The sequence below is a fragment of the Chaetodon auriga genome, chromosome 7, assembly GCF_051107435.1.
Source record: "Chaetodon auriga isolate fChaAug3 chromosome 7, fChaAug3.hap1, whole genome shotgun sequence".
Taxonomy (NCBI): domain Eukaryota; kingdom Metazoa; phylum Chordata; class Actinopteri; order Chaetodontiformes; family Chaetodontidae; genus Chaetodon; species Chaetodon auriga.
The window spans coordinates 6,214,679-6,240,028 of record NC_135080.1 but is presented as its reverse complement, the minus strand read 5'-3'; the positions used below and the strand labels follow the sequence as shown (position 1 = coordinate 6,240,028).

The 25,350-nt window shown below is 42.7% G+C and overlaps 1 protein-coding gene across 3 annotated transcripts; it reads right to left on the bottom strand.

Annotated features, from left to right (window-relative positions):
- Positions 1-203: 203 nt before the first annotated feature.
- stim1a (stromal interaction molecule 1a) lies at positions 204-25,016 on the bottom strand. 3 transcript variants are annotated; one of them, XM_076734477.1, is made up of 14 exons: positions 24,844-25,016; positions 23,915-24,047; positions 20,122-20,252; positions 17,939-18,053; positions 16,453-16,564; positions 15,804-15,919; positions 12,684-12,861; positions 7,182-7,359; positions 6,382-6,549; positions 6,130-6,230; positions 5,547-5,776; positions 4,562-4,642; positions 3,860-3,923; positions 213-3,031 (listed from the first exon to the last, which is right to left on the bottom strand). In XM_076734477.1, exons 2-14 carry the CDS (start codon positions 24,033-24,035, stop codon positions 2,518-2,520), a joined length of 2,109 nt encoding a protein of 702 aa, XP_076590592.1. In that variant the 5' UTR covers positions 24,036-24,047; positions 24,844-25,016; the 3' UTR covers positions 213-2,517. The 3 variants fall into 3 exon arrangements, with proteins under 3 accessions (XP_076590590.1, XP_076590591.1, XP_076590592.1); XM_076734475.1 differs by lacking the exon at positions 4,562-4,642 and having other exon boundaries at positions 204-3,031; XM_076734476.1 differs by lacking the exon at positions 4,562-4,642 and having other exon boundaries at positions 204-3,031; positions 23,915-24,080; positions 24,844-24,983.
- Positions 25,017-25,350: the final 334 nt, after the last annotated feature.

Genomic DNA, 25,350 nt, shown 5'->3' with positions numbered 1-25,350 from the left:
TAAGGTGGAGCTTTGTGAACTGGGCTACCAATATTAAGGTACACTAGCATAATTCACCTGCAATGACTTTATATTTACGTTTGAATTAAATTTCTTTGTTTTACAGCAAATTCATTAAGAACACTGAACTTTCAGAGTGAGATGCAATGCGTCCTAAGTTTTGTGCAGCGTGTGGTGCAATGTCTACAACAAATCAGCTCATCTTTCATTCAAAATAGTTTATTGCTATCATGCAGGAGTGCCAGAAAAGTCTTAGACCATCACAGAAGATGCAAAAATTATCATTTTCTCTGTACAAATATACTGTATGTATTCATAAATAGAAGCCCAAAATAAAGAGAAAGAAAATGCAGGGTGGGGAGCAAAGAGCGTAAGCCGATCCACTCTTCTAACCCAATATAGGTTTCGTTACAGTAGTTGACATGCATCAACATTACAGTGCATTATACTGGGAGCAGACGGACACACACACTCACACTCGCACACATTCTGATGGCATAATCCATTTACAGCTTTGTCGTGCAAAAGAGGTACAAATGACACCTTAAAAAAGTACCAGTAGGAAATTGATAGTATATATTTTTTCACTGGTCTCTAAAGTAAAATATTTAAATATGTCGTATACATCGAAACCACCTGTTACATTATGAGGCTGGGGGAGGCCAACTGTGTCTTTTGCAGCACTTTTTGGTTGTTCATCGGTCAGGAACGTCCTAATCGTCCCCACTACTTTAGTAATAACCTACAACTACTGATGCATAGTTCTGTGCTCGCATGAAGCTGTCAATATTGAAACGGGCACAATGTTCTTTGTTGTGGTAATTGGAGGATAGTCATTATCTGTAACAAATGTAAACATACCTTACTGAGGATACTGTTACAGCAACAATACCCTGGAACATTCAGCATTTAAAGTCAGGATATACATTTTTTTGTTCTGTGTAAAATGGGCTCAAAGGGCCAAACACACTACAAATACAAAGGCCTCTGACAGAAATAGATGTTGGCACTTTGACTGGTCTTCTGCTTCCGTAACTTGTTGAGCTAAATCTCTCATAAAAAATTACAAAGTGGTTACGACATGAAAATCTCCATCTTATACAGAGCAAGTGATTTTGCCTTGTAACTATAGCCCTTACCAGCACCCACTCCTCACTGACTGACTGACTGCTGTGAAGTTTTCTTTGCCCGCCTGAATAATCATGAAAACAGCTGGAGCCAAGATTTAAGCTGAACTGGCATCCGGTTCTTCAAATTTCTCATCAGTGGAAAATGTTGGATCTCATTTATCCGGCATCCCATTTATTAAGAGCAGAATCTTCAAAAACAAAACACAGCTGTTCACTTTTTTTTTTTTTTTTTTACTAGTTGTGAAAAAAAAAAAAAAGCGCTTCACGTGTTGTTTTAATGTTATATACTGTCCACTTTCTCCAAAGAGTATCCTCATTTTTTTAGTCTGATACAAAATGTTCAGTGTCACGCAGTCACAGGTATTTTCAGACGGTTTTGTTTAATGTTTCGGTAATGATGAACGCTTCTGCCTAACAATAATGGGATACCTACTTCAGGCAGGATCTTCAAACACTTCGTTTAAAAGCTGGACCTTTCATCTAAGCACTTCTCTCTCACTCTCTCATGCTCACATGCACTCAATCCTAAATACTAAAAATAAAGCAAAAGGTCTAAATGCATTGTGGAATTTTGTGGGGAAATTGCGCACTCGTCCAACTCTTTGTCTATACAAGGTGATGCCATTTGGGTTGCAAATTATTATTCAGCATTTCTAACTCGTATTTTCACTGCTAGAGAGTCTACATCACACCAAGTAGCTACTGTTGCTGTACTGTGTTCAAACAACACATTTTCTGACAGCTAAACGTGAAATTTGAGTCACTAATTCAGCAGTCTGAGCTTTCTAGCACAATTCTTCTGCTTGAGGATCCTCTGAAAGTGTCATTTGCTCTGCCAAGAAGACGACAAAAGACAGAAAAACTTGTAACCATCAACAGAAACAAAGTACTCAGTGGAAAAAAAGTGTGCATTCACTTTGGATTTGTAGGCTAGGTGGTTAGGTAGTCATAAAAAAACATCAAGTGTTTCTAAGCAGGTTAACGACGAGAACCAAGCAAACACTAAGAGCATTCGAGTATCAGTCAAACAAAAGTGAAGACATGCAAAATGTTATAGATTGTAGAACAAGAAAGAAAAACCAACTGGGAGACACATTTCCCTTTGAGACTGGCACAATTTCCTGCAGAATAAATAATACTTTACATTCCAATATACAAACCGACCCACTCCCCACATATTCAACATTGACCAAGTAAGCAGATAAAACTGAACAGCTGGTTGCTCCCACAGTCCAGTTTCTCTGAGTAGGTGTTGTCCCTACAAAAACGGCTATGGCAGCGACTTGTGCCATCGTTTAGCCATTAATGAACCCCCGAAAACCTTTTTCAAAAACAGACCAGAGGAATACAGTCAAGCAGCTTTGATCGCCTGTAGTTCATGTAGCCCTTATTTCCTCTGTTTCTTGAAGATCTTGAAGGTGTGTTTCTTGCGGCTGGCAGTGGAATCTGTGTCTTCTCCCGTAGAGCCGCTGTCCTCCTCCAGCGGGCTCTTCTTGGAGGACAGCTGCGGGATGCGGGTGCTGCCCTTTGCCCCCACGGCCCCCGGCTGCCCTCCTCCTGTAGGTGACGGTGTGTCAGGTTCGGTGGAATTGGGGCTGAGGGAGCGGGATGACTCCGACAGGCTGTTGATTTCTCCCAGGCTGGGTGACTTCTCCATGCCATACACGTTCTTCATGAGTATGGGGCTGTCAGGGACCGGCTCTGCGGGACTGACCTCATGAATGCGGTTCCCTCCGTTGGGGGTGTGAGCATGCAGTGAGACGGCATCATCTGCACGACCGGAGAGGCCGTGCATGAGAGAGGTGGGCTTGATTAGGTGGCCTTTGGAGCTGTAGGCAGATAGCCGATCGCCAACTTGAGAGAGGGACAGGGAGGAGTCGGAGTCAGAGCGATTTAGGTCCCTGTGGGGAAGAAAAAAACCCTGTTAGAGGACAAAAACACCCCAAATCCAAACAGTTTGAGGTTGAAGCTCTGCATGCTGGGGTTTATCTACACTATGCCTGCAAAGCCATGGACACGCTGGACACAGCCTGGACACTGGAGCTCCACACTGGTTAGTTGAGCAGGCAAAGAACACCAGGAACACTGAGAAAGGCTGAGAAACAGTAAATGCAAAGACTCGGTGATCAGGTGCATCATCTGGTGCAAAGGCATGAAAGCAAAATGAGTACAAGAAAAATGAAAACTACAGAGAGCAAGACAAAGTTAAATGGACTTTAAAAGGAAAAAATGATGTAAAAAAAAAAAAAATGATGTACAGAAGGTCCCAACGCGATGATACATGTGTTACAAAAATGAAATGAGAGCAGGTGGTGTTAAAAAAAAAAAAAACACCCACGCACATGCGATGTGTGTGGAGAATCGGGAAAAAAGACGGGTACCCAAAGCTGTCGCAGCATGAAGAGTGTGCTTTGGACACGTCTGAGAAGGTGAAATCAGGAATGGGGTCCATGGGCTGGAAAGAAGCATGACATATGTGGGAGGAATGGGGGGCTACAGCGCCACCCATAGAGCTGGGTAAGCAGGAGGAAGAGGAGAGGGACTGAGGGTTTGGGCTGGAGGCACAGATGATGGAGGGGTGAGACACAGCTGAGGAAAGAGGAAGCAGAGGGAGACACTCGAGCTGGCCAAACGACTGGCTGCGTGACTGTCTGAGGGTGGCCCTAGACCTGGATGGGTAAGGGGATCCCTCTCCCTGCTGCCCCGCCAACGGGCAGCTCTCTACCAACCTCTGGGAGCCCATGGCAAGCTGTGGGTCAATGTGGCGTTGGCGCAGGGACATCATACTGGGAGCTGTGGGCACAAAACAACAGAATTATCAAAAACCACTCATGAAACAAAGCGTGACGGAGAAGGGGAGACCGAGTGGGAGATCAGTGGAAAGATACACAGGTGCTGGGATACATTTCTCTTCACTTTAACCGACTTAAAACTTGAATATGATTAAAGCCTCAGACATAAATCCCATTTACTAATTTAGCCTTTACGCCGCAGACTGTTATTACTTTATGAGAAAATCCCAACGCTCCTGTTTTATCTCTCCTCCTCACAGAGTAAAATATTAAATCAAACAAAAGGAGAAACAGTGATTGTGTTACCAACTATGATCTCTTGTTTAAAATGAATACAAAATATATATTAAACAACCATCAGCCCATTTACAGTAAAAGTAAGTGACAACTCACTAAGGGAAGAAAGCAGGGGTGCACTGGGTGGTGACAACACTGGTAAGGTAAATGTGGCAAGCAAGCAACTAGTGTGAGGTGTTTTTTCGATGAACGCAGCATGGAGCAATTTTTCCCTTTCAGCTGTGTCCATCTGCAGCCAACGGTCCAATTAAAAAGTATTATAGCTCTGTGTGGCTTTGAGTCAGGGGGAGAGACAGGGATGTCAAACCGAGGACTGAACTGGGGCATGAATAAATGGCCAACCAGGATATTTCCACAGCGGCTGACAGTCTGAACCAACGGACCACAGGTCACTGGCTCGCCGTTCCAACAGCCGGGTGGCATCTGCAGTTAGGCCGAGACAACAGTGGAAGCCAAATGCCAGAGAGGTGGTGGAGGGAGAGAGGGGGGTGAGATAGGGAGTGCAATTAATGTTGATTAAAAGACTTACTCACTATTGCTGTCGGAAAAGGATTCTGCAGCGCAACTTTGGCCTGCAGTTAGTCAAGCTCAAGCCTGACGTGCCGTAATAAGAAGTCAAATATGGAGCCTATAACAACACGGCTACAAAGGGTCATCAGAATTTAGTTGATGAGATAAAGATGTGACATGAGTTCAGCCCAGAATTCTGCAATGAAAATAGTAAGTGTTTCTTTACATAAAGATTCCATAAAAATGATGGGCAGCTTTTGCGTATTTTTTGTGTCTCATATTCAACCTAAAAAAGAATTTGAATTGGGCACTGACTCCGTATAACGCGTTTCCTTTGGCTGCAGCTGTTTGACCAAAAGCAGATCTGTAGCACATATCAGGACACAACCACTACACAAAAACTTGTTCTCATTAAGAAGTATATTTTTCTTGACAGTTCAGTTTCCAGAGGAAAGTCACAGGAGTCTTCAGTCTGCATGATCGACTGAGAGTCAAGTAAACACTTTTATCCAAAATGAGAACAATCAACAAGAAGGCATTCAGCTGGAATTGTGTGCAAAAGAACAACAATTATGTGAATTTACAAGATACACATCATACAAATGTAAAACAACACTCGTTCAATCACAGACACGTGTGACCCTCGCTACCTACATCACCAGGGCGGCCACGAGGACAGATTCAGATAAATGTAGCATAAAAGGTCCAAATTCTCATGAGGGAGGATTTTTGGATTTCCCCAGCAGGGTCTTGGTGTGTTTAGTGCTTCGTTTGCTAATCCCCACAGACTGGACGAGAGATTCAGATGAACTCTTACATTGCAGAGTTCCAGGCACGATACCCTCGTCCAAGTCGTCCATGTCGTCGGACATGACGAAGTGCTGAGGTGTAGCTCTGCCGCCCATGAAGGCGGGGTCCAGGTTGAGGGATGAGGCCAGCGAGGGGAGGCCTGGGTTGTTGACGATGGTGAAACCTGTGAGGATCTCTATCTGCTGCCAGCGATGAAGCCGCTCTCGCAGAGCAGCCGTCACCTCGCCCAGAGCTTGTCTGCGAAAGACAAAAGAAGTAGCAGAAGGCGAAGATGAAGAGTAACTCATGATTAACACTGCATGAAGAGACATGATTCAAATGATCTAAATCTGACATACGCAAGAAAAGTCTAAAGCCGCGTTCGAGCTGGATTTCTGGGTGATTTTTAAGCTTGTTCTGGTCAGTGATGGCAGGTCAGTCTGTAGCATTACGTAGGTCATTTTTCACCTCCACCTCAGTAATAATAACAGCTGCGATTACCTCCTGTTTCTCAGTGAACTCTCCGGTCCTTGTGTAATTCAATTAAAATTACCTGGAATATGAATCCTGTCTGAATAGGATGACCAGTTTGGAAAAAATCTCTGACTTACTTTGCTGCCAGGATTTTGTGGTCCACATCATCCAGGGAGGAGCTGTGAGCCACATGGAAAGTCCCAAAGAGAGTGTTCCTCTTTTTCTTTATCTTCTCTGCCTGTAAAAACAGATGACCCAACATTTATCTCTGCTTGTTTCACAGTTACTGAGATTATATTTTTACTGCATTAACAGCTGACACAGATTTGACAACACGAACTCTTGAACAGCATGAATGCCATCGCTCTTTAGCTCTTTTACATGCTCACCCCCTCTTTGGCCACCAGGAGCTGCCGTTCAGCGTTTTGCTTCTTGATGTTGTAGTACTGCACTTCCACCTCATGGGTGAGCTGCAGCCACTTCTGGAGGGACTCTGGAGGGGACCAGCTACTCCGTGACTCCAGCTCCTTCTCTGCTTTCTTCAGTGCCATGCGCACCTGCAACAAATGTCAAACATAAGAAGACAAATGAACACAACACACACTAACAACACACACATTCACTTTGTATTGTCTTGAAACACATTCTTGGCAATCATTGTTTTATTGTTAGCATTTTCATCTTTTTTAAACAGGAGAATTGCACAAGCTACGTGTAACTTTGCAACCAAAATAAAAGAGCAACATGTCTCAATCTTACACATTCACAAAACTCAAATAACCATGTTTATAGTCACAGGCTGTATCAGTAAATAGCTTCAACTGAACATGAAAGTCACGGCGCACTGCTACACTCAGTCTGAAAGCCTTGTCTGTTTCCAAGTTATCACTGCGTTTCTGAATGGGACAAAAAAAGACTGTGACCAAAGTGTCTGAATTAGATCACTGTGATAGTCCTTCAAACAAATACTCATGTGTTTTGCTTACTTGTGTGGGCTGTGCTGTGCTGTGCTGTTCCTGCCAAATTCCTAATGGACAAAGACTTCAGTGGGTGTATTTATACTATAGCCAGTGTGAATCTGATAGACCTAAACATACTGTGCAGTTGCCACCTTCATAAAACACTATTTATCCAGCTTCACTGCAAACTACGAGCTCCATGTTTAAATCACGTGTCACTTTGCAGGTACCTGTTCCAGCTCTTCTTCAGCGTACTTTTGGCGGCTCAGCTCATTCTCTGTGCCCTCACGCAGCTCCCTCAGCCGCTGAGCTTCCTGCTTGGCTGTGTTGATCTCATCCCTCAGCTTCTGCTCCAGGTTCACCTTCTCCACCTCCACTGTACGGTGCTCCTCCTGTGCGATCTGCAGCCTGACAACAAGGACCAAAGAGAAACTGTTATTTTCGCATTCTGGTTCGTCATCAGCGAAGTACAACAAAAAAACATGGCATATTAGGTACCAGTGTCATTTTCTGTAGCCAGGTGTGACGTTTAAGCGTGTGAGTGTCACGAATGTGAGGAATGTAGGACTTGCATCAGCCAAGCACGACCGGAAACAATGGCTATCATGTAGAAAGCAAGGAGCCACGGTCAGCTGCTAGGCAGCTCACAATAAACTGACATCAGAGGGAGCAGAGCCAAGAATGGGAACAGCTGCCAGCGTGTAACTTTAGAACAGTACAGTGTGGTACCCAGTGCTCCTGTAGTATCCCAAACATACGTGTTAGTTTGAATGTGGAATATTTTTAGAGCAGCCTCTTAAACAAAGTTTACTTTTAAAAGTGCGGCTTGTCACCCTGACATAATTATTTTTGCTTAGACACACAACATTTCAAGATACCGTCATCTGTTTTAATCTTGGAACTTCCAAATGCCAAATCCCAAAGCATACTACTGAGGCTTACGACACAACAAAACTACAGCAAAACAAATCCTGTTTTTCGTGTCCAGACGTTGAAGGGCAGGAGGCAGTACTGTGTTTCAGTCACTAGGGAGAAGCACTGTCCTCCTGTCAGGCTCAACACAACAGCAGACGGAGCAGAGAAATGAAAGGTGATCCATAGAGCTAGCTATGGAAAATGTGGGTGGTGAGCAGTCCTGCTAATGCTTTCGACCCTGACCTCTACCATTCTCTAGCTGAGATTCGAAAGCACTGGCAGAGCTACAGTGCCCCGAGAGAAGACGCCAAATGCTGTTTCATCTGACCTGCATTGCAGAGCTCACAGGGCGCAGACACAATGTCTCTGCAGACTTTGGAGCAGGTAAATAATACCCCACGAGATTCCATACACTAATATAATTACATTTGCATCTATCTTACTTTCCTAAACAATCAATTTGTGTGGAAAAAAAACCTTAATGCCCATCACATGATGTTGTCACAGTGTTGTTGTCCTTGTCGCCAGTCTCTTTCCAGAATATCTGTCTGCACACCACACCCCGATCCAAATGTGGGTGAATTAGCACTAGAGCTGACATGTTAAGCAGTCATGCTTAACACCATCTCCCACTGGTGAGGTAGAGGCTGGGTCAAACGGCGCAGTAAAAAAGCACCCAGGAAATCCAGCTCCAGTCAAAGCCTCCTCCCGCTGTCTCCCAACAGGGAAGTCATGACTGGGCCAGGCTACTTGATACCACCACAGGATCTGCTTGAAGGTATGGAAAGAGAGCAGCTGGCAGCAGGGATCAGGAGGAAAAGACACGGCCGCAGACAGAGGACATAGCTCTCTCTCTCTCCCTCTCTCAGCTTCAAAAACATGCACTGTGTGAAATGAAAGTCTCTCTTCTCACTGGTCACACTGACCTACGATATAATGCTACATCCATCCCCACAGGCACAGCTCTTGGCTGTCCAGGCTGCAACACATTTAGAGAGATCTGATTTTGCGTAGTTTAACACAAACTCTGAAAAGTCTATGAATCACCTGCTTTTGGCAGGAGATACATAAGCTAACTTGATTGATTTTCACTTAACATTGTCTTTTGATTACAAATCAAGATTAAAACCCAAGCTACTGCAAATCTTCTGTATAATGAATATCATTTTAACATAATTATGCTTTATGAAACGTATTCGACTTAATGAGGAACAGGCACAAGACAATTAGCTTGCTCGTCCTTTCCCAGAGCGCTTACCCACCACAGATTAGATTTAAATGTGGTTGCACAACACTACTGAATCGCAGCATATAAATTATACTGGAATACTGAATGAATAGCCAGAACTTTGGGATTTGAGATATAATGCAATGTCTGCACTGGTCACGGAGAAGCAGCACAGCACTGTCCAAAACAACATACCAAAAACAAGGTATGACAGTCAGCTGTGGTACCTGCAGAGCCCACTGAACCATGTCTGCACCTGTGGGCCTTCAGGATGTACTGAAAGCTCTGTGGTTTCATCTGCAGAGAATTAAGCATTAACAATTAGCTTAGCAAGAGAGAAATGTCAGAGCCCATTTCAAAGTTGGCAGTGGCAGGTGTGTTTTCACAACTGATCAAAGTACACACAGCCACAGAAACCACGCACTGACTGGCAGTCTATCAGAGGAACAGAGTTTGACCTCAATGGTTTGTCCCCAGCGGAGCAGTCAATGGCTCTTTTGGTTGGTATTCAGCAGGCAAATCCCACAAAAATACTTTCCACTCTGTCATTGTGGTGCTCCAATAAAGAAATACACCTCAAATGAACATTATATAAAATATGCATACACAGAAGCCATGACGTAGATACTACAGTGCAACAGGAAGAGGTGTTAGTGTACAGAAGATAAAGAATCCTGGGCCGACACAAACGCCAAGTAACCAACCCAAGGCTTGTCTTTCTGGTCGATTTGATGCTCATCGGAGCGTATTGTCTCATGTTTCAAAAACCCGTGTCTCCCAAACAGCTGACTGATATAAAGAGCAACTCATGTGAGTAATAAGGGTAGTAAAATTGAAAGTTTTCATGCCTACAGCAGCTCGTCTCCCCTTGGTTAATGTCCACTAGCATCAAGACAGGACTGATATGCAGTCAAGCGGCAGCGCCTGTCACTGCTCTGTACTCTGAATGAGACTGAGCCTGCCGTTTGGTTTTTACTTTAATAAAGCACAGTTAAACACCTCCAATATGTTGCTGATGTTGTTGTTTCACTGGCATAACCCGATATCACAACATACTGACACTGATCATTGACCACTGTATGTAGTTTTGCTGCATTTGTGGCCTACAACAATGCAGCTATAGTGACAGCTGACTTTTCAACAGTCACTTCATGTTAAAAGGTACGCTAGAAGTGTGTGACAGTGTATTTATCTGCAGAGACTCTGCTTTCTGATTTGCTGTGGTCAGGACATTTCCGGGGGTCAACCTCTGGGGAGCGGGTGTGTTGCCTCCAGGCAATAATAGCACACAGGTGAGGTCTTGACTTTATAAAAAGGGAGCGACCAGGTGTCAGACTGTAAGCAGCCTTACCTTCAAGTTATGTCCCAGGCCCTCTAACATGTTTTAATCACATCAACAGGTGCAAGACATCAGCGGCAAAACATGAAATGTCACTGTGACTTTAGACAATGGCTCTGCACTCCTTGGTAATACCTCTCCTTTCCAAAGTTATAAAAAACTACAGAAAAAAGCAACCCTGACCTGAGGCTGAAGCTGTGTTTGACTATCCTTTAAAGGAACAAGAGGAGACGGTGCAGGCTTAAAAGCACATTCTGAGCATTCCTTGAAGTATTACCAGGACCAAAATAGTTAAGATTTGTCTTTTAACTTTTTTTATTCCTCATGATACTGCAAGTTGCTTATATGCATCTGGCTCTACTTCATATACCTCTTAGATGTGAAGTAACCTGTGTCAGAGCACAGTGCGTACTATACTGCAGACACACAACATTCACAAATTACTATACTTTACATTGTGTTTACATTGGAGTTACTTAAAAGCCCCGAGTGTCTCATAAGGCCCCTAAAGGGGACCTTGTGGGTCTGTATCAGAGCCTATAGCTCGGGTCTGGATGAGCCGCTGAGGGGCATGAGAAAATGTAAGTGTTTGACCACCTGGGAAAGAGACCGTGCTGTTTAAATAGAATGAAGAAGAAGAAGATTCGAATGTTGATGCAGAATTCAAACATCAATGCTGTGAACGAAGCTTTGGACTCTCAGCACATCCTCAATGCAGACTGAGGCAAACCTTACTGTCAAATACTGTTTCACACTATATATGATTCATGTAAGAAGCCTAACTGCACGCCTTGATCACTGAGACCCTGCTGTCGTGATTTCATGGTAATGCCTGGGAGCCGGCCAAACCCTGACAGTCTGCACTCATCTGACCTGTGATATGCAGCAGCATTTGTTACTGAGATTAATGTCTGTCCACTATTGTTGAGCAAAGATTGGTCTAATGAAAGGAAAACGACTCGTGCCATATCCACATCAATGATCATCACTGCTCAAAGCAAAGCTCCTGCTTCCATCCCAAAAGTTTGTAATACACCAAACCAACATGGCTGGTTTGTTTGTTTTTCTCCCTTCCAAAAGTCTGCATGGAAATGTATTTTAAAGAGCATACAAACTGAAAATTTTGAAAACACACGACCTGGCAGTTAGCTAGTGAATGCAATACTGTGCTCCTGCTGACTCTTTAGTCAGCCGCTGAGGCTTCCAACTCAAACATGACCCAGTGAGCTAAAAATGACACCTTGCCATTGGCACAGTGTACAGAGTTGTCAAACTGGCTTAAATACCACTCCAGCTGTTCAAACAGCACTCCTGCTCTCATGTTTCCTCAACCACTCATGTGTCTACGTTACACAAATCTTGTCTCTTCGTGTAATTTAATGGTTACGTTTAATTTCAATGTGACTTATCTAATTCAATGAATCTACAGTCATTTGTCTAAAAGGTAACAACAGTCATCCACTTCCCAGTTTAGGACAATGTGGCTCTGTACACACAACAATGTGAGCGTTATGACGTATGACTGAGTTGTGACTGTGGAAATACATACAGGACTCAGAACCACTATATGCAAATTTTTAACAATCAAGCATGCCTCATTTGAATAATGACATTGTTGAGACTGACAGGATTTCCTGCAGGCTTTTTGTGAAATAAACTGGTAACTTTCAGGTTAAAAAAAGAGCAGGGGTGTGATTTCACACACCAAAAGCTTTATACAAGTAATGAGTAAGGCTGTTGTTCAGACTGCCATATCGCTCTCACTCTCAAAACTGTCACAATTATCTTAGTTAATATGGATTAATTAATCAGCCCTACATATTAGATTTTACAGCAGAACGCTGCAGCATAAAACTGCGACATGCTGAGAGCAAACTGTCTTTTTTTCCCCCCTAATTTGGTAAATGTTGGAGGCTACCCACTCAATAAATCAATGAGCTAGAGATGTGTGAGGAATAACTGTGCATGCAAGACATGTCAGCAGCGATCCCAGCCCAACACTGGCTGATGTTTTAAGGGTGGTAATTATTAGCAATAAAAATACCGTTGGGTTAAAGTTAGTCTGAAGTCATTTCACAGCAGTGCTTGAAGGCTATACTGTAGACAATGAGCATATATGGACTAGTCTGATGTTCAAGCGTTCTAATATAAAGTGTGTTTTATGTGAAAATAGAAAACTAATGTGTGCACAATACAGCAGCTGTAGAGTATAACACAGCTTGTTGTGTAGGTGGTGGGAAAAACCCTCACTTCTGTTGTAGGTCATGCAGACTCTGCTCAGCTCTCTGCAGGCCCTCCAGGTCTTTCATCATCTTCTTCATGTGGTCCTTAGAGTAGCGGTTCTGGATGTAGGCAAACCAGCAGCCACCCATGCCTATGACTATAGACACTACCAGCATGAAGTCCTTCAAGTGGTTGTGTCTGTTCACTGATAAAAAGAGAAAAATAAGGAAGACATTTTAGCAACGTAATAAACATCAAAATCATATGATAAACCAATAGAAGAGTAAATGCAGCCAGGCAATATACATCAAGATTATAAGACAAAGCTGTCTCACAATGAGCAAGCTTCACACGGATATGGTGTGAAGCTTGTGCTTGATCGTAGCCTAGTCATACTGCAAGTGTTGTGGAGTGACACAAATAGGAAAGTCAGTAGCACAAGTTCAGTTGCGGTGAGAGGACACTGGTGCAAAAGACCACGACAAAGCCAGCTTAACACGGCCTATTTCAGTCAGGAAACCAATGCTGACAAACATGCACAGAAAACCAAACAATGGCAACTATATCATTTTGGGACATATGAGGGGCTTTTAATCAAATCCAAGCAGCTATTCCTCTGAATAACAATGTGTCATGTTGTCATTGTCATTCATGGCTATTAAAAGTCTCAGCAGCCAGAAAGCAGCTATCCCATTTATAAGAAGCCTTAGATTAGATTCACTTTCAAGTGAGGAGAACTTTCACAAAAGGTCATCTTAAAATAAAATCCAGAATCAACTTGGCTTCAATGGAATCCATTTGTCATTTGACGAGTCCGAAGAGCACTGTCATGCAGCAACTGACAAAAAGCCTGAATTTCAGCCTTGCAAGCTAAACGATGAGGCAAGTTTTTCTTGCAAAACCTGCAAAGGGGTGTGCGGGACAGAGATGAGAAAAACATGACTTCTACTTCCTGGAGTGAGACAAAAAGGAAGTAAAATTAGGAGAAAAACAAAATACAGACTCATTTCTATTCAGATAAAACCAGGAGCACATGACACCTAAAATACTGATCTTTACAAATATGCTCTGTAACACCGGCTGCTACTGACAAAGAGCTGAATTGAGTAACACCATGAATCCATGCAATTCCTCTCCGCAGCACACACATCCGTCTCCACATGAACCCTCTGTACGGTAAAAAGTACATCACCGAGTCTCTAGCCTGTGTTAAACGATCTTTCAGCAGGGCTGTGTATATTCCTGTAGCCTTGCTTATAAAGTCCAGAACAAACACAGGTTCATCAGAGTCAAGGGACTTGGACCAGCTGTGCCTGCTATTGTGTCTAAGTATGTACCAGAACTGAGAAACAGAAAGTCTACAGGACTGCGGTAAACCCCTGCTGCTGTCTCAATTCTACTGAATAAGTTGGCTTTAGCTACATTTGATAGGCTGGTATATGCAGATCATCAGCTCTTAACCACTGAGAGCACTGTAACCACTGTAATGCATGCGTGCTGAATTTGTCTTGGGACTGCATTGTGACTGAGCACAGTTGCTTAAAATGAAATGCTGTGAATTATCTCTGAGATAATATAAAATAATCTCCTACTGCTGCGCTGCGCTGCGGGTTCTATTTACTGCAACACTATCGGTCTTTAACAGGAAACACAGTTTGCCTTCTGTCATTTACATAGACACCACATTCACTGCCTTTCAGAAATACCACCAAGACAGCATACAGTGACATTTAATTAACCACAAAAGGGGAAATAACTGGACCCAACTGCGCCTGGGTTAATTATTACACAACTGTCCACCAGATTAGGATCAGGCCATTGTGAGATGTGTCTTAAAATGCTGCTGCTATGCATCAGTCTGACTATTAGTGGAACCCCCTGGCTTTGAGAGGCTGTCAAAGCCAGACAGCGCTCGCTAATGTCTTCCTTTGGGTGTGACTCGAACAAAACACATCCTCAATGACACATGCCAGACACAGACCACTACACACTTCTCTCCAATGCAAATGCCCGCTTTCTACGAAGGTTCATTACATTTTCTCTTCTTCACTACATCTGCTCTTCCGCTCTCAGCAGCCCTCCTCTCCCAAGTATTCCACTTCAAAATTAACTATTCTGGACACGATTAATATTTTGTGTAAACTCTATAAATTCCTATTTGGACACAAAGTCCAGAATCTTCCTGCTTGTCTAAGCCCAGTAATGCAAAACATTACTGTCACACCCTGTTGCTGTTTTTCATGGGAAAAAGGGAATTTGGCAGTCATCCTGAAAACATGTCAACTCAGATTACGCAAAAAAAATAAAAAAAATTATAAAGCGCTGCCAAGAGGTATGACGGCTAGACACACCTCATCCATTGTGATGTTAAAACCTCTACAGAGGACAAAAGAGAGAGAAGAACCTGAAGGATTACAACGTGTAGTTACAGAACTGGAGCAGGGATACTCGAGAAGGAGAAGAAGGAGAGGATGAGTGGTGTGTTTATTTGTCTCAGTACGCAGAGACGTGTGTCTGGAATACAGAGCAGTGTGGTCTGCCCTCTGCTCACATTCTCAATACCTCAACCTGATACAGGTGGAAACAGGATTTCCCCGACAGACCAAAGACGGGACGACTAAAGTGAGTAAAGGACAGTTTTGTCAGTGAGTCGATGAAGTGACTAAAATAAATAAAACAAACAAAAGTGCTGATGAAAAATGAGAGCAGGTGACAGCAGTGGACAGGATGGTCGTGGATGGTGGTGGGCTGTTCATGCGAACTCAAAACTTCCTACAGATGTTTCATAGTAATATTCTTCCAATTCAGGAGGATCAAGTCTGGTTTGCCTGCAAGGGAGTTAAATGGAGTGTAGACTTAATCATGGAAGATGTTTTATGCCTCCTGATGATCCGTTTTATGCATACTGAGTCAGCAATAAACTTCCAACATGTGCAGATTAAGGACTGCCTTTCATTTGGAAGGACAACTACAAAGTACTGCCTCCAAATTAGCATCTAGTTCAGTACCTCAATGAAAACTGTACTAACAGGAAACTACAGTATGTGACAAAGTTTTTAGCATCCAGTGTCTGTCTCTGTGAAACAAATGACTGATGTTTTCTGAATGAGAGGACGGGAATTAAAAAAAAAGAAGAACTTCACATACTGAGCGGGGCTCCAAACAGTACGGTGTCCAGAGATTTGAGCTGCAACTTTTGCACATGGCTGCGATCCAGAATCTTCAGAATAGAGAGCGCCAGAGTGGTGTTCTTTATGGCCAACCTGAGACAGAGCAGAGACACAGTCGTATTGCAAGAACAAGGAAGGAGGAGCAAAGGGTGTCATCCATTTTGAGCCAGGTGTAATGTGACCCTTTAACAAATCTAAATCCAACCAATCAGATTTAAAAGAATAATGGTTATATGATGCACTAATTGTGCTATTTTGACAAATGTACAGACTGGATCTCTTTTATTGAAGCCAAACCACAGGAAATGACACTGACTAGTCAGAATAGGGAATGTAATGGCTTACAAAGAGGGTAATGTGAATGGATTTTTAATTCCTGGGGCTATAGAAGTTGCATCAAGCCAATTATTTGTGTCGGTACATTGTGCATCACTACTGTCATGTGGTCATAAATAAAATCTGTGGCTTGAGTCTTATCACTTTCATTGAAGTGTTCAACTGGTGTTTCTGAGAGAGACTTGCCAGCCTTATATAAACCACAAAGTATTTATGGTCCAGACAAAGAGGCACATTTATAGAGGTTCAGTGCAGCTCGGAGAAGCTGATACAGTCACGATATGGCTTACCTTGGCATGGAACTTCCATTGAAATTCATCTTGCGAAATGCATCCACATATTGTGGCAGTTCCACATAGGTGATGAGCCATTCCACCACCTCATCCACTGTCCAATTATACACTAAGGGGAAAGAAAAAAACAGAAGTGGTTACAGCACTCATTGCTTCTCGTTCATCTAATACCTGCAGAATTCAGTACCGACAAGGCTACATGGCTTTGGTACATCTCCATCACACACAGTGCAGTCAGAAAGTATTAGAAATATTCCTGGAGCCAAGCAGTCAGTCAGCTGACCTCAGTCCAACAGATGATGTTTTTCACTAGCTTAAGTATTGACTGAAGGCAAGAAGCCCCTGAAAGCAGCAAGAATTGCAGACAGCTGCAGTACAGGCCAAGCAGAGCACCGCCAAGGAAGATAATAACCGTACGTTGATGTCTATGGGTCATAGACTTCAAGCAGTCTTTCAAAAAAAAAAAAAAAAAAAAAAAAAAAAAAAATCTGCAACCACATATGACTGTACTAAAGGTTGTGACAACTTCAAACACCATCTGTCCTCTAATCTCCCCTTTCTACTTACACTGTCCATCTGAAACTGATGAACAGGCAGCAGTAACCTAATAGAGAGTATAATAATAATAATAGATGAGCCAACACAACTATAATGTCTCACTATCATAATACTTTTAACAGCACTGTATATACAACTTGACACATGCATCCCTATCCTGAATGAACTATGAGCTATCCTATAGCATAACATACATTGGCTTGGCCAAAGTGATAACTGGGGAAGGAAAATCTGCTCCCCAGCTCCTGGCAGACAGTCAACATTGTGGACTTTCTGTGTCAATGCGCTGCTCTCTTGAACAAAAACCCTGTTTCTTGGCTCAAAACCTCTGGAGCACTGTCAAGAAACTGCAATGCAGGGTAAGTCAGTGCTACAAGCGAAAAAGGGGAGAAAGGCAGCCAGAGGAAAGGGTGTGAAAAGACATGAGTGCCAGATACAGCACAGCACATGAGAAGTGCTGTGCACGAGTACGTGGCAGCCCAGCCAAACAGGCAGATAGGAGGTGAGAGCATGGTTGTGAATTTTGTGCTGACAGATTCAATGGTGTCCCCTCTGCCACTGGCTGGAGTTGATAACCAGGCTGCACTTTGCTTCACAAGCCATCTGATCAACTGCCTTGCTCCTTTGTTTGGTGAGTGTAAAGGTCAAGCAGGGGTAATGTGGGACTCTCACCTTCAGCCACATGCAAATACAAAAACTCTGATTAACTGGCTATATAAGCACTGCTGCCCAGACGGACAAAGTCACACGGAGTGCCAATTCTCAGCCCAATTTCAAACAGTCAGTGTCGGCAGAGCATGTAAATGCAGAACATAGTGTGCAAAACAAGTTTAACTGTCTCATAAATAAAAAAAGATCTGAAAGGAAGGCCTGTTTGTGCAGCCACTGCCAGCCTTCAGGGGAAGACAAAGCCTCAGAGCAGTACCTTCAGAGCCCTTCCATGCATTCCACAAGTCCTCCACACTGATGAACTGGTCATCCCCGTGGAAGGTGTTATGCTTGGCCTTCGGGTCATGGTAGTTTAGATCTTCTCTCAGGAACTGCAGGGTGACAAGGATGTTTGTAATGGTCACAAAGACTCGATCTTGTGCAAGCATTAACTGACAAACCTTGCAAATTGTCTTTTGTTACAAAACTACATTTCTACCCCCATTACTGACACAATCTCTTATCTCACACTGCAATGCAAAGGTTTTCCTTTCACGTAGTTCAAGAATTAAATATCATTGCAAAAGCCCACATGCTAAACGGTACAGGCTGTAAGTCTGAGTGGGGATTCAATAAATAAAGAATAAATACAGAATAAAATGCATGAATAGCAGGAGGACAAAGGCCGTATTTGGTGCTTGAAATTAGCTTTTTAGGGGTTCTGATTTATTGTGAGCACTGTGACCTGTTGCACTTCTGTGGTCTTTATGACCCCTCTAAAAGAAGAATTCAACCATACATGACCTGAAAAACTGCTGCGATTTTTCACCTAACAGTTATTCTACATTATGACACAAGCATGTTGATCAACAGCAATTAAAAGCCAGATTGTGGTGTTAATAAAAACCAAAAATCAGATGGGATAGGTTTGGAGACAGACACTGTCAGGTAACCAGCAGCACATAAAACTGCAACTTGACATTTTTACACATTGGTGTTTTTATGAATGAAACAAATGAGACATAACATATTAATTAGTGAGTGCTAGAGGTGTTGGTACACTTTGGGGGTAAACATGATATTTCCCTGCCAAAGATGTGAGTTGCCAGAGAATAAAATAAAAGTATTTTCTGAACTGTCTCTGGATGTCTTTGTTGTATCTTACTCTGACTTCCTTTCTCGCCCCCTTTGGAGTGCTATTGGTCAATTACCGGCCAATGGAACTACACCACTGGTTGCCCACTATATTGTAGGCTAAGTCAGTCACCAGGTTTTTAAAAACAACCTCCACTCCCACCACACTCCCAAGACAACTCATGCAGCAAGGGTGGAAGACAGTAATAAGTCATGATGCCTTTCTTTCTTGATAGATTTGTGTGGGAGGATTTCACTACAGGGTAGAGAGATGATGTGTTCTGCAGGTGAAATATCACGCTCCTGACAATGCATTCAGTGGAAAATTAGCAGGACCCGTACAGCATAATGTGGCCAAGGCCTGAAGCTTATTCTTAAAAGCCAGATGTAGACTTTGATCTTGGTTATAAAGAAATCAACTATCCTCTTTATTTAATGACTGCATGATAACAGGAAGCGGGACTACTGTCCTGAAGTGCTCTTAATCGTGTTGAGGTTTCTATTCCTCGACTCAAAGCCACTTCAAGAGCGAGTGCTCGCTGCGCCGCACTTGATCCTTTGCCTTTGGGGTATCTGCATGCCAAGTGTCTCATCTTAAAGCAAAGATGGCTGCAGTGACGACGCTGCCTCTGCTGTGGTCTGGCCTTGACCACAGACTGAAGCAAACCAAACCGAGGCTCCAGAAGAGGCCTTCTCAAGGCTACATTTCATTCAGCCTTCTCAGGATGTAAACTAAATGGACGACAAGCAGCGTCTTTAAATCACCAGCGATGCCTGCGAAGCAACAGACTCGATTTGTGATGTGCATAAAACAGCTGTGAACGGACACGAGCTGTAACTGCTTATATTGTGCTTTCAAAGTAAATCACTGTGCTGAAAAGACAAGCAGCTAACACTATTCCTGATGCCTTTTAAAAATACAAAACACACGCTCCGATTAAAAGTGCACTAATGTCCTTACAACTTTGGACAATTTTACAATGTAGTTTGTACAAACATGGCAACATCAATGTCGACAGCGTGCATGTCTGGTACAACCAGACTTAATGTGAATTGGGTTAATTATTTGACAAAAACAAGTTGAAAAGGCACTGGAGCACACACAAATCCTGCAGTTACTCAGAGTAAGTTAAGGTCATTACAGGGATATGATTAACCGACTGTCTTAGCAGGAAATCCTATGACCAGTCAAATGACAGGGGATTACCACAGTGATAGCTGTAAGCCTCTCCAGACTGAACAAAGACCACTAACCACCAACCAGAATACCGCCTTTCAACAGAGCATCAGCCCCTGTTGATGATGGCTTTCTGGGCTGGTACTTACGCCGTCTGTCTCTACCACATCTACGTTGCCATTTGCGTCATCATCCATCTGCTTGTGGATACTACGGATCGCCTCATAGCTGAGAATGGCGATCTCGTCCTTGCATAGTGGCTCATCGATGCGACAAAAATCTGGTGGAGAAACAGAGTGAAATTAAGATGGTGTTAAGAGACAATTTTGAAACTCATGGGTGACCACAGATTTGCAAAATTGTATTTACACTTCCTCTTCTACTGATACTATTACTACACTTCCTCTACTCTTGAAAACAACAAAAACCTGAAATTCTGTTCAGAACGTGTTAGAAGGAAATCCAAGTCATGGTCTTTGCTGCTAATACATGATGAGGCAAAAATCTCTAGGATGGTGAAGGTCATGTTTTCAGATTTAACCACCAAAAGTGATGACGGTGTTTTTCAATTAAAAATAGAAACAGCCAGCCCAGTGAAGAAAGGTCATTTAAAAATAGAGTATATATACACACACAATCTGAATCAAGCATTGAACAAATCAAGGTACTTAAGTATTTATTTTAGCTCAATACTACAATTGCTCTCTTAATGTCAACTAATCCTGTGATGTTCAAAAATGTTTCTGACCTTTTGTGCTTTTTGCAGAAATGTCAGAATGCAAAGCCTCTGGTTGGACAGCCTGAACTCACCCTCTTGCACTTGTTAAGATAAGTGAACTGCAAAATTCCTTAGCTGAAGACAAAGCCTTGTTTATGTAAGGCCTTTCACTCACTGTGAGGATGTTACCAAGAAGCCAGATACCATGACTGTCAGAGCGAGTGTGTTGACTAAAAACAGGCCACGTCACGAGATGACTCGGCCTTTAACAATAATGAGCTTTCATTATTTTTTAACCTCTTATCATTCTGAAATTCACATGTCTGTTTAATGCGGAAAACCTGGGATTGTTAGTTTAAATGTTCAACTTAAATTCAGCATTTTGACAGTCTGGCCTCGGTCATACAGTGTGTGGGGCTCCACAATTAAGTGTAGATGAATCATAGAAACATGTTTCTATGATAAATAATCACGTAATTCAGCTGACTCTAATTTATCTGGTGAAGCCTGTCCGCTCTGTGTTCTCGCTCCTTCCTGAGGGATTAGAAATCCTCTGCCACAGAACAGAGATAACACCGCCACTCCCATTAAGAGGAAACCTTGTTTGGCACATACTGCAGACACAGAGTTGTGTGAAAGGGCACATCAGACTGCCTGTAATACCAGTATGTTTCAACGTGACTTTTAATTTATAAAACCTCGGTGAAGTCACAAGTAAACTGGCCTTGAAACCTTCAAAAGTCGATATTTTATTCAGCTCATTTTAAGCCAGTCTTATATAACCTCTATGTGCCGCTATCTTAGCCTGGACACTCTTGCTAATTTGTGATTTTCAATCTCAGTGAGGCCTCTTCCTGGTTACATGAAGTTACATAAGAAGCATGTCAAACACAGTATGCTTTCTTTCATGCATTATAATCACAAAAGAGGAAGGTGACAGTGAGGGGGAGGTCGGCCTTGCTCACCCACACAAAAAAGACGCTTGCACTTCCGAAGCTTGCTTTTACAAACAGGAATGTGCTGCTGTACAAAAATTTGGATTGAATTTTCAAATCACAATGATTTAGTTTTACTTGATAAAACGATATATTCTAGTTAATTCCAATTTGCTGAGAGATGGTTAGTTTTCAGTTTAACACTGAAATGAATTCCCATACTGCCTACATCATTCTCGCAACAATATGGTGTAGGAGTACACAAAAATCAAACTCACTTCCCCTTTCATAAAGGGCCGAGCACAGGTCCATATATCTCACTTGATAGTGCTTCATCATTAATTACTGTCACCCACACAACAGTGTAATCGTGTACCTAGCGCATTTGGTTGGTATTGTGCTGGCATTTACAGCGTAATGCCCCCTCCTACTGATCAATTTATCATAACAATCCACATTTTCTTTATTTCCAGAACCACAAGCAATGACAGGTTTGCTCCGCGGTTACAGAGAGAGAGAGAACAGAAAGTAAACCATGTCACAAATTAGCCTCTGCAGCAGTCGCTGTGTCCATGAATCTGAGTCTGTGTTTTGCAGTTGGCAAACTGTGCCTGTGACATTCCTCTACGTGAAACCACTAAATCACAACTAGGAAGCCTGGATGCACAACGTGAACTTCCGCATTACCAAAAGTTAATTTTTGAGCCACAGTTTTCAAGCATTCAGCCTCAGAGAACACTCATTCACACTCAGCATCCTAAACAAAGAATGACAGTTATCTGAGTGAAAGCCTACCACCTGTAACACTCCCAAACACCCAACCTGGCCCTTTTTCTCATTTGGCTTGCAAACCACCGAAGACACGAGATAAGATATTTACATACCAGTCAGCCTGCCTTTTTTAAGAGCTCGTGTTACGCAAGCCATTCAGTGTGCCTACATGCAGATGAAGAACACACTCCAAAACTTTGTCACTTCGCAACTGCAGCAGTTACTATGTCCCATCGCTGTTCACAATACCTGCCAAGCTTTGAAAATCACTGTTAAGAATAAATTCTTTCCCACACTTTGGCCTCTTGGGACTGTTGAGACATGTGGGACACGAGTAAAAAATGTGCTTCAAATGCAAAATGCATATGAGCAACATGGACAATGTTGCAACAGTTCCTGTTTAACCACACTGTTCAGTAGTGCTGACAAAAGATCACAACCTGAGCCAGTATGTAGCCTTAGGTGTTTGCCAATTTGTTGCTAAAAGTAAAGTGAATCAAGTCAAGCAAAAGATTTCGAAATGCATATCACACAGTTAAGCCTTTTGGAAACAGAAATTCTCACACTAGTACGCTTGGAAAAAAAAATCCTGGGTCACAGATTATCGTAACTGGCTCATACTTTTCCACAGCAGACTTGGGTTTCATAGTTTAGTCTGTTTTGGAGTCTCATGATATGCTTAACTGATGCAACCACCATCATAATTCATGTAAAATCACCTCATGGATTGAGGCAAGAGATTATCACAGTGATCGAGGACCTCATATAATAAGGTTTCTGTCTTTTCAACAGAAGCTTGTTACACTCGCTCAACATGTTGTGCTTAAAATTTAACCTTAGAATAAAGAGAAAAAACTGTGCTGTGCAATGTACTGCAGCAATTCACGACAGGAGCATGCCATTAGCAGAGGCCCAAGTTTCCCTTCACATGAGTCAACACATTAGGTTACGCAGTTAAGAACTCTGGTGACACACATGATAAGAGGTGCAAATCCAAGATGTGAGTGTCTATGTACTATCATTATGAAGCCCTCTATAGTACTGTGCATTCAGTAATTAGATAAACTTGTGTTAGGCCACCTTTTTTTTAATATAGATTTGCACAATTAAAGTGTAATGAAGAATGACACTTCATCTTCTAAGCACTGTACAGCCAAATATTGAAGTAATATGCAATATACGGATCCTAATTTAGGATTTATTGTAAACGATTAACATCTTGATTACTGCTAACTGATTCAGAAACTACTTAGACCCCTGCTCATTTGCTCCATTAAGTATTAGACATATTACCTCATGTTTGACTAGCTGGCTTGATCTGAGTTGGAGGACAGGGCTTAATGGAGAATGCCGACCGAACTATTCTCAGCGTGGCTACATATAGAGCCTGCACAATCACAAAGACGTGGCACGAACAGTAATACTCTGACTGCCGATCTATAGTGTGTGTGTCAACTTGGCTTAACAGGTGGACAAAAATAGGCCATTAACAAACTAATTCAATCATTAATTACTCACCTGACACCCCATTTTCAACGGCCTGGCTGTCTGGTGCGGGTGAACTTGGTTTTTCGCTCCAACTTTCTCCGACGAGACACAAGCAAAATATCCACAAGGTCACCAGTTTGTTGAACTCCATGACTGGTGTATACTGGAAAAGAGACAGCAGGTTCCCTTCAGAGATCTGATAATGTGAGGATAAAGAATTTACTGTATTTCTCTGTGAGTTGGCCAATTAAACATCGCTCATAATTAAAACAGTGTAGCTGCTTTGTCTAGTAGAGCATATGACATCTAGGCAAGGAGAAGAAACTGCATTAATCGGATTCAGGCATACCAACAAACACAGTTAGTTACATAAAGATCCCCTGCAGTAACTGCGGACACATGCTATCACTCCTCAACTGTGTCTCTTCTTCCTGAATGAATGAACGTACACAGTCGTTAGCTTGCTAATCCCCGGGTTTCGCTACGGAAGCCTTTAAACCCCTTTTTTTTGGTCAGTTTAGCCGTGCTTCGGGGATTTAACGGCGTGCTTGCAAACACATGTCACTTAAAGGAGAGAAACTAATACGATTATGAAAAGTAACGCTAACAGCAAACTGGTCCGTCGGCGTCTAGTGGCTGGACGTCTGACAAGCCCAGACTAGCTAGCTGAACACCTCGGCTAACTAGGAAATTAAGTGAAATACCCAACAAAAGGGGGTGTAACGTTACGGAGCCCTCACACAAACGCTTCCGTGTTTTTTTTTTTCAGCTTAAGTCGGTGTCGGCTGAATGTATTTCGCACAAACGTACATTAGCCACCGTTGACGTTTGGCTAACCACAAGACACCGCAAGTCACTCAAGGGGCGTTAATAGAGAGCAAGTGTAGTTTTAGCTAGGCTAGATGGTGATGTGTCACTACTGGAGGACTATAATGTTAAATAACAAAAGATAAAGTTACCTGTCATGTATCAGAGCCAGCAGATCTGTAGTTTCAGCTCTGTGTTAACATTGCAGCAGACCCCCGGTTACCTGGAGTTGAAGCACAGCCGACTCCACCTCCTGTTAAAAAGGTCTCGGTCTTTCCCCCGACCGAGACTGAACCGAAAAAGCCGCAGAATGTGGACAGACTGTGTTCTTGTCTTCCTCTACGCCATAAGGTCCCTGGATGCCTCTGGCAACTGCCGCCCCCTAACGTCTGGAGTGTGTACTGGCGATTTCGTCGAATTTAGTGAAGTGTGCCATCTAGCGGATTGTTTCAGCCGCTACACACCGGAAGCGAGGGCCCTTTTGACATGTTAAAGGAGTAATACACCAACTAAAGCATACTTGTACAGTGTGTATCTGTCATTAGGCCTCGCCAATAATGAGCGTTTTCACAGAGGAGCTTTTAAAATGAAAAGCAAAGGTGTGGATAATAAAATTAATGTTGGCTGAAGTACATTCAGCTACTCCACTTTCAGGGTCC